Source organism: Helianthus annuus, chromosome 10, assembly GCF_002127325.2.
Source record: "Helianthus annuus cultivar XRQ/B chromosome 10, HanXRQr2.0-SUNRISE, whole genome shotgun sequence".
Classification (NCBI taxonomy): Eukaryota; Viridiplantae; Streptophyta; class Magnoliopsida; order Asterales; family Asteraceae; genus Helianthus; species Helianthus annuus.
The window spans coordinates 164,082,390-164,095,675 of record NC_035442.2 but is presented as its reverse complement, the minus strand read 5'-3'; the positions used below and the strand labels follow the sequence as shown (position 1 = coordinate 164,095,675).

The following is a 13,286-nucleotide window of genomic DNA, read 5'->3' as shown; positions in this document are numbered from 1 at the left end:
ACCTGGGAATAACATCGAGACCGGTTCCTCCATTTTCTCCGAACAAGAGGAAGATTGATTTGTTAAGTTTATATGTGTTGGTTACGGTGGGTACCATGAAGTTACCACTGAGAACGTATGGCCGATTATAGCGAAAGATTTAGGCTTTGAATACCGAGATGGAGATTACATGAGGATAATATATGCCATGTATCTTGACATTTTGGAATATTACTATAAGTTTAAATCGGTGCAAGCAAAGGTGCAGGATAAGGAAGTGGTGAATGAAGAAACTGGTCCCTCTCAAGGCAGCCATGAAAGGAGAAAAAGTGCAGGAGACGCTCAAGACGAGGCTGCTTCGGAGCACTATGCTCTCTTCACCGGAAACGGGTGGCAGAGTGATTGGAATCTGCAAAAGAAACGAAAGCGTTTCAACTTCAACCATGTAAGAGGGGTTGTCAAAGAAGCAAACAGGAGCGTTATGGAGCAAGCTCGGAAACATAATTAAATTTAAGGGGGTTGTGTTAGATTAACAGTTAAACTTTAATTATGTTATAGTTTATGTACTTATATTTATAACTTTAATTATTTTTTTGGGTTTTGATCGGTTCTTGTTGGGCATAACCGGGTATGGGACCGATTATACATCATATAGGGTAGGGAACCGATGAAATTTAAAAGAGTTTGAGTAAATTGCCAAAATCGTCCCTGTGGTTTTATATTTGTCAGTTTCATTCAAACATCCTCAACTTAACAGAAAAAAATAAACTAAGTTAGTGGTTTGGATGAAAATAGAAAAAAAGTTACAAATGTTGGGGGCAATTTGGTACAAAAGTGTCATTTAGACGAAAATGGCAAATTAACTCTAGATAAAACTTTCTCACCCTTTAAATTAGGAATTATTGTTGATATTTGACTAAAGTATTAAAAAGTTGTTTAATCAGTTATTCGACGATTGTATCAGTATAGGTTGTTATTTTCTTCTTTAATCACTTGTACACTAAAACATCATCAACTTTTACCCTTTTAATTCGTACGTCAATATTGAACAAGATAACTACCGAATGTCGACAAAAATGTGTAAGTCGTCATACTATCTTTGGATTTTTTTTAAATATTATAGTTTATAATATATATCAAGAATACGTTAAAAAAATTATAAGTTTGTTACGGAGGGAGAAAAGTATAACTAATTATTTATAATTTTATTAACAGTCAAGGATTTAAAATACCGGTCACTCGGTATAATATAGTATAGATCATATTCGATTCCTGAAAATGCATTTCAAAGGAGGAAACAAAGACTTTTAGGTCAATGCTAGGTCATCATTAATTTCGTAGAAACCGTGTTCCAGTTTGACTATAGTGTACCAATGTCAAATCACGTTGGGTCGATGGCTCTTTCCAGGAATTTCAGTCATCCATGTGTATCTTTGACAATGAATAGGCTATTAGATTGTTTTCACACCATCATCATCTGTATATCTATAGGTTGATCATACTATCCAGACTGTAATCCTAGTTCATACCTTAATGATGTCTTTCCGTACCAGTCAGCCGGTTGAATCCTCGTCTTCCTCATCCTCGCATTTGCCACAACCATGCCGTCAGTTTACCTTTTCTGAGATTGGAGTTGCAACCCGAAACTTTGATGAGTCATTGGTGATTGGACGTGGGGGGTTTGGCAATGTTTACAGAGGAACAATCACCTGTGGGGAAATTCGTTTGGATGCTGCAATTAAGAGGCTGGAAGCAGGTTCTAATCAAGGAGCAGTAGAATTTTGGGCTGAGGTTGAGATGCTCTCCAAATTAAGGCACTGTCATTTGGTATCTTTAATTGGTTACTGCAATGATGGGCAAGAAATGATCCTTGTATACGAATATATGTATAACGGAACTCTAGCAGATCGGCTCCACAAACGTCAAGTCCCTCTAACTTGGGTGCGAAGACTCAAGATATGCATAGGGGCCGCTCGTGGTTTAGATTACCTGCACACTGGTACAGGTATTAAGCATGGAGTTATACATCGGGATGTTAAGAGCACAAATATATTGTTAGATGACAAATGGGCAGCAAAGATTTCTGACTTTGGGTTGTCCAAGATTGGTCCAACGAATCAGCCATCCACTTATGTTAACACTTTAGTGAGGGGCACCTTTGGATATCTAGATCCAGAATATTTTCAAACGGGGAGGCTAACTCGAAAGTCTGATGTTTATGCCTTTGGGGTGGTACTGTTTGAAGTCTTATGTGGGAAACAAGCAGTAGATAGTAGTATTGATGAGGAGCACTGGGGTTTGGCAACATGGGCCCAAGACTCCATTAAAAAAGGAAGGTTAAAGCAGATCGTTGATTCTAATTTAAGGGGGAAAATATCCCCAAAATGCTTGAAGGAGTTTGCACTACTTGCTGACCGGTGTTTGCATAGCCATCCAAAGCAACGCCCTACAATGGCTGAGGTTGTGGTGGGTCTTGCGTCAATTCTAGCCTTACAAGAGAAAACGGACAATCAAGTGCTACCTATGGACATCAAACTTTTTGGCAGAAGGATACCGACATTTCTATTTCCATCTAATAGCGCAAACTCAGGTATTTTGTTCTCTTTATTTTCAGTACAGAAATATTAGAAGAAGAAATGCAATAATGTTCAGTTAAATTAAAATACGGTATTGTAACTGGAAGGAAGATGGTTCCTTTACATAGACATGTTTTGAATATTCAACTTATTTCATTTTCAGCCAAGGACAAAAAGTATGTTCTGCTCCACAAACTGGACTTTTTTCCCTTGATCTTCTGTTTTTCTATTTCCGTGTATGCTCTTTTAATTGTTTTTGCAACTTTCAATTTCTCGATATCAAGATTGAAGAGGTAAAGGTCTGCTTATGTTTGGGATTAGCTATAATGGCTTTGTCTGCATTTTTTAATTGGAAAAAAACCTGAACTCAGTGTTGGTTCAGGTCCCACTCCACACACACACAACTCACGTAATATGAATGTAATATGTGAAGAAGAAAGCTACTATTATAATTAGAAAAAGGGTTACAATATACACTAAACAAATGTGGCTTTTATAGCCTTACATGACCTATGATACGAATAAAAATGGAATCAAAAAAGATGCTCTCCTAATCTCCTAAAGAACCGGTACAACCTAGTGACCCACTCTTCTACCTTACACTTGTTCAACAAACAATTCCATATACTTCGGTCAAACTAGAACACCAACTCTAACTAATAAAATATCAAACAATAATTACTTTTCCAACTATTAGAAGAGAAGGAAAGAATAAATTTTGTCCTACTGATCATGTTCACATAAATAGGCAGAGAGTACAACAATTTAGGATACAAGATAGGAAGGTATGACAAATTACAATCAATTAAATAAAAGTCTAATAATTGAGAATGATTCTCTCGATTACCCCCCTTCAAGCAAAACAGGTGGGCATACTCGTAACTGCTTTCGGAAGGATTCAAATAGAGGTCTAGGTAGCGGTTTAGTGAAGATGTCTGTCACCTGGAGCTTGGTCGGAACGAACTTCGTGTGCAGCTTGCCGGATGATACAAGTTCTCTAACAAAGTGATAATCAATATCAATGTGCTTTGCTCTCTTATGAGCAACCGGATTTTGACTTAGAAAAATGGAACTAAGATTGTCACAAAGCAGAGTAGGTCGCTCATTTGGTAAGGCATTAAGATCCTTCTGAAGATGAGTGATCCATATGAGTTCAGCTGCAGTGTTAGCCATAGCCCTGTACTCAGATTCACAGCTGGAACGAGAGACCGTGGGCTGCTTTTTAGCGCTCCAAGATACTAAGTTTCCGCCAAGGAAAATGGAGTACCCATATGTAGAACGACGCGTTTCGATGCAACGGGCCCAATCGGCATCTGAATATCCAATAAGTTTCGAGACAGTGGGAGTAGTAAATCGCAACCCATACGTAATAGTGCCTTTAACATACCTCATGATTCTTTTAACCATTTGAAAATGGTCCTCAGTTGGGGATTGGAGAAATTGACTTGCCAGATTTACGGCATAAGAAAGATCCGGGCGTGTAATGGTAAGGTATTGTAGAGCGCCGACAAAGGACCGATACAAAGTCGGATCGTGAAACGGTTTTCCATGACTTGTGAAGACATCATTTGTGCCAAGAGGTGTGGCGACGGGTTTGGAATCAAGGAGCCCTGCTCGAGTGAGAATATCCCGAGCATATTTGGTTTGGCTAAGAAACAAAGCATCCGTTGTGTGAGAGACTTCGAGACCTAAAAAATAGTTGAGTTTGCCTAGGTCTTTAATTGCAAATTCAGATTGCAATCTTTTTATGAAGTGTTGAATGGATGGAGCATGATTCCCGGTGACAATGATATCATCGACATATACCAAAAGATATACGAGACAAGCACCACGATGGAAAATGAACAATGAGGTGTCAGCTTGGCTACATTTGAAACCTTGTTGAACAAGAAACGTGCTAAGACGTTGAAACCATGCACGTGGAGCTTGCTTGAGACCGTAAAGGGCTTTGTCAAGGCGACACACGTGATCGGGTTTTTGAGGATCAATGTAACCTGGTGGTTGTTCCATATAGACAACCTCACCAAGACGGCCATTTAAAAAGGCATTATTCACGTCTAGTTGGTGCAATTTCCACCGGTTTGACACGGCGAGAGATAGCACAAGACGGACGGTGGTGGCTTTAACAACGGGACTGAAGGTATGCGAGAAATCAAAACCCGGAATTTGAGAAAAGCCTTGCGCGACGAGACGCGCTTTATATCGATCGATGGAGCCGTCCGCATGGTATTTGGTGCGATATATCCATTTCGATCCGACTACGTTAGCACGAGATGGACGGGGAACAAGTGTCCATGTCTTGTTTATATGAAGCGCCGACATCTCTGTGTGCATGGCGTCACGCCAATGCTTTTCTTTAAAGGCTGTTTTGAAACCTTTGGGATCGGTTGTAGATAATAAGGCATGAAGAAGTGACGTAGATGTTATAGCATGAAGGTCCATAACATGTTTGGGTTTTGAAATACCAACTTTTTGGCGAGTGATCATGGGATGTGAGGGTGGAACGGTATGGGTAGGAGAGGGCGGAGGTGAGACGGAATTTGGTCTCAGTTGAGGGGAGGCTGGTTGGGTGACATCGATTTGAGGGGAGACTGTAGGTGTGCTGATATCGATTGGAGTGTTAGTAGGGTCGAGTGAGGAAATATCTTCAGTTTGAGTGGTGGCTTGATGTTGGGCCAAAGGATGAGTGTGGGTTGTTTCTGGGTAGCATGAAGGACAAGGGTGTGTTGGAGATTCATTTGTAGAGGGTTTTGGTGGGGATTTCAGTGGTGAGGGTGGTTTAGGATTTGTAGGTGTATCTAATTCTTCATGATAGGAACTTAAAAAAATGGTGGTGGTGTCATTGTTGGAGGTAGATGCATGAGAAGAAAACAGAAGATAATTTTCATCAAATTTTGCATGTCTAGTAATGTACGTCCGTCCGGTAGTTGGATCGTAACATTTGTAACCTTTATACTGTGTGGAATATCCAATGAAAACGCATGCAATGCTTCTAGGAGCAAGCTTGTGAGGAGCATACGGACGTAAATACGGAAAGACGCGACTGCCAAATACTTTGAAATTGTTATATATCGGAACCATATTATATAGCAACTCATACGGCGATTTGTTATTCAACAATTTGGTAGGAAGACGGTTGATGACATGAGCGGCAGAGGAGAAAGCGTCTGCCCAAAATTCAGCCGGGGCATTTGCACCGAACAACATAGCGAGACCGGTTTCGGTTAGATGCCGATGTTTTCTTTCTGCCCGTCCATTTTGTTGGGGGGTGTATGGACAAGACATTTGATGATGTGTTCCGTTTGCCTGAAAGAATCGTTGAACTTGATGATTTAGAAATTCGGTTCCACCGTCACTTTGAAATACCTTTAGTTTGCGTGAGAATTGAGTTTGAGCAAACGTGACAAAAACGTTAAGCACCCCATAAAATTCGGTTTTTGTTTTTAATGGATAAAACCAACAGAATCGGGAATAGTCGTCAATAAATAAGGCATAATAACGATAACCGTCTTTGGAGGTGACGGGTGCGGGTCCCCATAAATCACAATGCACCAGGTCAAGTGCGTGAGATGCACGTTTATCGTTTAACGAGAACGGAAGTTTGTGTTGCTTAGAAAGTTCACAAGATTCACAAACATGTGGTTTAGGTAAAATAGACGTAATACGTAACGATCCAAACTTATTAAAAACTGAAATAACATCAAAAGCAACATGACCAAGGCGTTTATGCCATAATTCAAAAGACGCCATGGATGGAGAGATAGTAGATGCCGTGAGTGCTTGAAAACTGGAATTGAGAACATAGAGCCCGTCTTTAAGAATTCCTTTTGCGAGTGTTTTCTTGGTGGCCCTGTCCTGAATTTGAAAATGAGAACGAGAAAACAGAAAATCAACCGGATAATCATTAGTCATCTTACTAACTGACAACAACTTTTTAGTGAGTTGCGGGACGATTAAAACGTTCTTTAGTTGCAAATGTGGACTAATTTTAAGATTTCCAATATGAGAAATGTGAAGAGCATTACCATTTCCAACATAGACTTTTTCATTACCGCGGTATGGAACTGAGGAATCTACATCATTTGGTGAAGGAGCCATATGTAGCGTGGCTCCAGAGTCCGAGTTCCAATCAGGTGTGTAATCATTTAGAGTACAGTCAGCATGAAAAGCTTGCGCTAAGTTGGCAGCAGAGTGAGACGACTTGTTCGCATAGGAGGCCAGATCTGGACAGGAGCTTGCGTAATGGCCATCATTGCGACATAGTTGGCAATGAGGACTACGCCTTCCCCTTCCACGAGAGGAATAACCACCACGAGGAGACTGACCACGAGCCGACCGTCCTCTTCCGCCCCGAAATTGTGACCGTGACTGCTGCTGATATGCCATGAACGCAGCCGGGGAAGGGGCGGGATTAGAACCGTGTAGAGATGTGATAAATAATTCGTGACCTTCGGCTTTTGCAAGTAAATCACGAAATAAGGGTCGCGGCTGAATGGCTCGGTGAGCCGTAGAAAACGTCTCAAACGTCGGACCCAAACCGCAAAGGAACCAGTGACATTTGTCATCTTCGGAAACGGGAGTGCCAATAGCCGATAACTGGTCACAAAGAGATTTGAATTTTTTAGCAAAGTCTGAAACAGAGAGTACACCCTTCTTCAACTGTCGTAGTGCATCCTTGATATTTTGAGAGCGTTCCATAGAATCATGACTGTATGCGGACTCGAGGGCGAGCCAGACTTCTCGAGGTGACGATAGACCAAGGACTTCGGCCATGGCCTCCTCGGTGAGAGATGATTGTAGGAGTAAACGAATGCGTTGATCGGACTCAAGCCAAGAGACGTATTCGGGATTAGGCGCCTCCTTGGCGTCGACAGTAGTGGTTTTCGAAGGGGCGGTGTATGAACCATTAACAAATCGATACCAATCCTGGTGATGCAGAAGAGGTTCGACTTGATTTTTCCAAAGTAAGTAGTTGGAAGAATTGAGTTTTATGGTGAGCATGTGGAGGAGGGTGTTCATTGGGAGAGTAGTGTCAGAGGAAGTTGCCATGGAAGATGAAAAGAGAGGTAGAGAAAGACGAGGGATGTGATGGGGATGGATCAATTGGCTGATACCATATTAGAAGAGAAGGAAAGAATAAATTTTGTCCACACAAAAGTCTACTGATCATGTTCACATAAATAGGCAGAGAGTACAACAATTTAGGATACAAGATAGGAAGGTATGACAAATTACAATCAATTACAATCAATTAAATAAAAGTCTAATAATTGAGAATGATTCTCTCGATTACCAACCATGCACATGACCACGTGAACCCTCCAAACTCTAGTTTGCTTGCTAATTTATACAAGTAAAACCCATGAGTTTGAAGGTTAATCTTGAATAATTAGTAAAGTTGAGGGTTTATTTAATTAGTTTTTATTAAAGATTGGTTTATTTTAGGTAATTATATTATAATAGGTTTAGGAAAGGTTTATTTGTCTTGGAGAGCAAGTTTAGTATAACTATAAATAGGGGTCTAGGTTATTGTTTTATTTGTCCCTTTCTTTGTAAGTTAGTATCTTTGTTTGATTGAATAGAAAGAGTCGCGGGTTTGTCCCCCCAATATCTCGTGTTCGTGTTTGTTTGATCGTGTTCGTGTTTGTTGATACGATTGTTTGAACCGTCTGGGCCAACAATTGGTATCAGAGCTTAGGCTCGTTGAACGCAGTGTTCATTGCACTGTAAACGATTCGTTGTTTGCTTTGTTCCGTTAGAAGATATATCGCACGGTACGCTTTGAATTCATAACATTCTTTGGGAACTGTGTACCGAAGGTTTTTGAAGTGATTTCTCCTCATTGATATTCGTGTGAAATAAAAGCAAGTAATTTGTTTTTAGTTACTTGCTTGCGTCATCCAAAGAAGTAATAAATTAAAAGATTTGAATTTCAAAGCTTTGTTGCTGTGTACGTATCCAAGAAAAAAAGAGTAAAGATTTTTGTTTTTTCTATTTTATTGGAAGTTCATATCAAAGAGAAGCATTATCTTTTGTGGAGGTTGTGATCGATCAAGCCCTAGAAAGTTGCCAAGATCTGGTTTAGTTTTGTTTGTACGCGAGAAAAAAAACTAAAAGCTAATCATGGCAGGTGATAAAGACAAGAGTTCAGGTAGTTCAGGAACGGTGAAAGAATCGATTGGTAGTTTTGTTTTGCAGGCACCAAAGTTAACCTCGACCAACTACGCAGCATGGTCAGTTATGGTGAAGGTTTTTTTGGGAGCGAACGGTTTGCAAGATGCTATTGACAAAGAAAAGGGACCGGGAATTGAAGAAAGAAAGAAGTTTATGGCCTTAGGTGTCATCTTCCAGACCCTACCGGAAGACGTGATGCTTCAGATGGCTAAGTATTCAGAACCGAAAGATGTTTGGGAAGCGCTAAGAGTTCGTTATCTTGGTGCAGAAAGAACGCAGAAAGCTCGTATTCAAATGCTAAGAAGTGAGTTAGATGGATTGAAGATGAGTGAGACAGAAAGTATTGATGAATATGCAGCGAAGCTGGGTGGAGTACAGTCAAAGTACAAGAGTTTGGGAGCAACCCTCGAAGAAGAGGTCGTGGTGAGAAAATTCTTGAACTCTATGCCGGATAAATATTTACCTATTGTTTCTTCGATCGAGCAATTCGCAGATATCGAAAAATGGCGTTTGAAGATGTGGTTGGACGTTTGAAGGCATATGAAGAAAGAAACAAGTTCAAGAATGTGAATGAAAGTTCATCCCAAAGTCAGCTTATGTTCACCCAGAATGAAAAGAAAGGACGTGGAAGATACAACGGACGTGGAAGAGGGTATCCAAGATGGAATAATGAACGTGAGAATATGAATGATGAACAAGGTGAAGATCGGAAAAAGAAGCCCGAAGAATGGCAAGACAGAAGAAAGAACTTGAGGTGCTACAACTGTGATAAGATTGGGCACTACTCGAGCGAATGTAAAGCACCGAGCAAAGGGAAAGAAGAAACGAATCTGACAAAGACAGAAGATGTACATGATATCGATCCATCTCTGTTCATGGCAGTTTGTTCGACAAAGAAAGTAAGTTTGAATGAAGAAAGGGTTATCCCTGGTGTTTTTGAAAGGAATGAAGAAGGAATGTGGTATTTAGACAATGGTGCAAGTCATCACATGTCAGGAAAGAAAGAGTTTTTCACTACCTTGGATGAAAAAGTTTCGGGTCAAGTAACGTTTGGTGATGGATCCGAGATTGAAATCAAAGGTAAAGGGAATGTAACCGTGGTAAGTAAGAATGGCGAAAAGAAAACGTTTTGTGATGTGTTCTACATGCCTAAGTTAAAAACCAATCTTCTTAGTTTGGGACAATTGGATGAAGAAGGTTGCAAGATTGAAATAGCTAATGGAATGTTAAGGCTACATGATTAGTAAGGAAGACTGTTGATGAAGGTTCAGAGAAATCTGAATAGAATGTACAACATCAAGCTTCAAGTATGTTGTAATTCTAACAAAATTGAAGATGAAAAGAAAGAAAGTCCAGATGTGAAACCGATTAAGAAAGTGAGGGAAATTCGGTTTGGAACGATCCCAAAGGATTTGTTCGGAGTTCGTGAAAGTGTTGGTCAAGAACGAATTGAAGAGAAGAAGCAAGTCAAGGAAGAAAGTATCGAAGGAACGAATGCAAAGTTTGAAGAACCAGTGAAGCAAGTTTGCTATAGACAATTGAAAAGGAGGAACAAAGGCAAGAAGAAAAACAATTCAAGATTAAGGGGGTGAATGAAGGTTAATCTTGAATAATTAGTAAAGTTGAGGGTTTATTTAATTAGTTTTTATTAAAGATTGGTTTATTTTAGGTAATTATATTATAATAGGTTTAGGAAAGGTTTATTTGTCTTGGAGAGCAAGTTTAGTATAACTATAAATAGGGGTCTAGGTTATTGTTTTATTTGTCCCTTTCTTCGTAAGTTCGTATCTTTGTTTGATTGAATAGAAAGAGTCGCGGGTTTGTCCCCCCAATATCTCGTGTTCGTGTTTGTTTGATCGTGTTCGTGTTTGTTGATACGATTGTTTGAACCGTCTGGGCCAACAGAGTTCAGCTCCATGACCTGTACCTGTTGAACCATGACATGTGAACAACTCGATTAAACCAACAATCACCCCCTTAATCGGTTTGTTCACGCCTTCACCGCAGCACCGAATCACCTCGTTTCGAACCACTATGACATCTAACGGACACCCGATCTTCACCTCGATCACGTCCAATGTCTCGATTCAACCTGAATAAAAAACACCACGCCCGTAACATGTCACATGGCATCACGCTGGAAACGTTCACTAACATCACGACTTTTTCACGGATCAACGACCTCTCCTCGGTCACATCCAAAGCCACCCAATTGAACTCCAACGCCATAATGTCACCACCGTGTTCTTCTCCAATATCTTCCTTTTTATGACCGCCTTTATTCAAGAGGCTCTCCACCGACAAAGAAAACAAGCCACCCGCTTCTTCCGTTTTCTCACCTCGCCAAACGAGACGAATCCAAAGCCACCTGCTTTGACGGATTCATTCTGCCTGCTTTTCACGCACTACGCCGGTCTTCTCTTATCACGAACAATCCGATCAAGGCACCTGCGACACCTGCTGTTGTCACCAGATATATTCCAGTTGCTCAAACCCGCAACTAACATCCGAACAACACTTTATCTTCCTCCGTTAATCACCACTAGCAGCCCCGAAAAACATGTGTATATCACCGGTCACCCCCGTCGTCTTAACCGGTACGTCTACCACAACAACGGCCTACCGAAACACCTTAACGCTTCCGTCTAACACTGCAACACAGTCCCGAACAGCCACCTGCTGTCCCGAACAACCCGTTTTCCTGCTGCGTTTACCCCGCAGCGACGGGCTAACCCGTTTCACGAAACCGACTCTCAAACCGGCCTTCTCCTTCTTCACGAGCCCTAGGCTCTGATACCAATTGTTGGTTCAGGTCCCACTCCACACACACACAACTCACGTAATATGAATGTAATATGTGAAGAAGAAAGCTACTATTATAATTAGAAAAAAGGGTTACAATATTCACTAAACAAATGTGGCTTTTATAGCCTTACATGACCTATGATACGAATAAAAATGGAATCAAAAAAGATGCTCTCCTAATCTCCTAAAGAACCGGTACAACCTAGTGACCCACTCTTCTACTTTACACTTGTTCAACAAACAATTCCATATACTTGGGTCAAACTAGAACACCAACTCTAACTAATAAACTATTAAACAATAATTACTTTTCCAACCATGCACATGACCACGTGAACCCTCCAAACTCTAGTTTGCTTGCTAATTTATACAAGTAAAACCCATGAGTTCAGCTCCATGACCTGTACCTGTTGAACCATGACATGTAAACAACTCGATTAAACCAACACTCAGAACATAGACATCTTCTAAATGATCTATTTCCTTTCTTCTGTTTCTATTTAAGAGCTAGTTATGTGTTGAACTTGCAGTTGGAGGTACACGTTTGAAATCCTTAGATGCATACCTCTACAAGTTTGATTTCAACACTATCGTTTATGCAACTGAAAACTTCTCCGAAGCTCATAAGCTTTCATCTGACAGATATGAGTCCATGTACAAGGTATCCATGATCACATATCTATTTTCATGATTTAGAGGTTTTAATAGTTATTTGCCAGGAATACCTACTTGGTTTCTATTTTCAGGTTAAGCTACAAAACATGGGAATTGATACAGAACTTATTGATCCTTATTATTCCATGTACAAGGTATCCATTATTCTCGTATCTGTTTGCATAGTTAATGGTTTTACTGGTTGTATTCCAGAAAAAATCCTGCTTCATTTCTCTTTTCAGGGAATACTACCAAATGGAAAAGATATAGCAATTGCTCGACCTTCTTCGGATACCAGATATGAAGAATTTATGAATGAAGCATCAATACTTGTAAAAGTTGAACATGAAAATGTGCCTCTGTTGCTTGGGTACTGTGTTGACGGAACAAAAGTGTACCTCCTCTATGACTTTGCCCCTTATGCAACTCTGGATGACTTGATTTTTGGTAAATTTTTCTATTTCAAATGTACACCTCTTAATTGAGGTCATTGCTTGGTTCAGCAGAGAGCACATTTCAACTCTTGGGAACTCCTGATAGAATCTAAGAGCATACAATTATTGTTTTATCTGAATTTATACAACAATCATAGTAATCAAGTTAAATTAATTTGTAATATCTGTTTGTAGATCCTATGTGTAATCTTTTGGACTGGAACAAACGGTACAAAATAATCCTAGGTGTTGCTAAGGTACTTCTATACCTTCACAGGCACGCTCCCATTCGTATCATACATGGTGATATAAAATCTGCAAACATTCTTTTGGATGAAAGCTTTGACCTCAAACTATCAGGTTTTGGGTTAGCAACCACAGTCAACGAGGCTGACTGTATTCATGTTGATATGTTGCGTGGGAGCATGTAAGTACATAATAATTCACTTAAGAACTTTCATATTTATCTTATGGTCATCTATTGAAGTCTTTAAGAATTTTTTTTTTTTTGGAAAATCCAATGCATCCAACGTTGCAAATGCACTAAGAACATGGGGTATGGTGGGGCTTGGGTTAGGCTTGGGCTTGGGTTGGGGCATTTGTTGACACGTGGAATGGGAACCCCCCCCCCCACCGCCTGGTTACGTGTCCCCGGGGTATGGCG

At 40.2% G+C, this 13,286-nt stretch overlaps 1 protein-coding gene across 1 annotated transcript; it reads left to right on the top strand.

The window, feature by feature from the left end:
• Nucleotides 1-1,168: 1,168 nt before the first annotated feature.
• Nucleotides 1,169-12,804, top strand: LOC110886353 (receptor-like protein kinase FERONIA). The gene is made up of 4 exons (XM_022134134.2): nt 1,169-2,569; nt 12,065-12,195; nt 12,281-12,343; nt 12,431-12,804. Exons 1-4 carry the CDS (start codon nt 1,513-1,515, stop codon nt 12,671-12,673), a joined length of 1,494 nt encoding a protein of 497 aa, XP_021989826.2. The 5' UTR covers nt 1,169-1,512; the 3' UTR covers nt 12,674-12,804.
• Nucleotides 12,805-13,286: the final 482 nt, after the last annotated feature.

Excerpts from the sequence above, each read along its gene's own strand:
- LOC110886353 (XM_022134134.2), top strand. The coding sequence starts at position 1,513 with ATGATGTCTTTCCGTACCAGTCAGCCGGTTGAATCCTCGTCTTCCTCA. Across the intron at positions 2,570-12,064 it reads ATCTAATAGCGCAAACTCAG|TTGGAGGTACACGTTTGAAA; the intron begins GTATTTTGTTCT and ends TTGAACTTGCAG. Across the intron at positions 12,196-12,280 it reads GATATGAGTCCATGTACAAG|GTTAAGCTACAAAACATGGG; the intron begins GTATCCATGATC and ends TTCTATTTTCAG.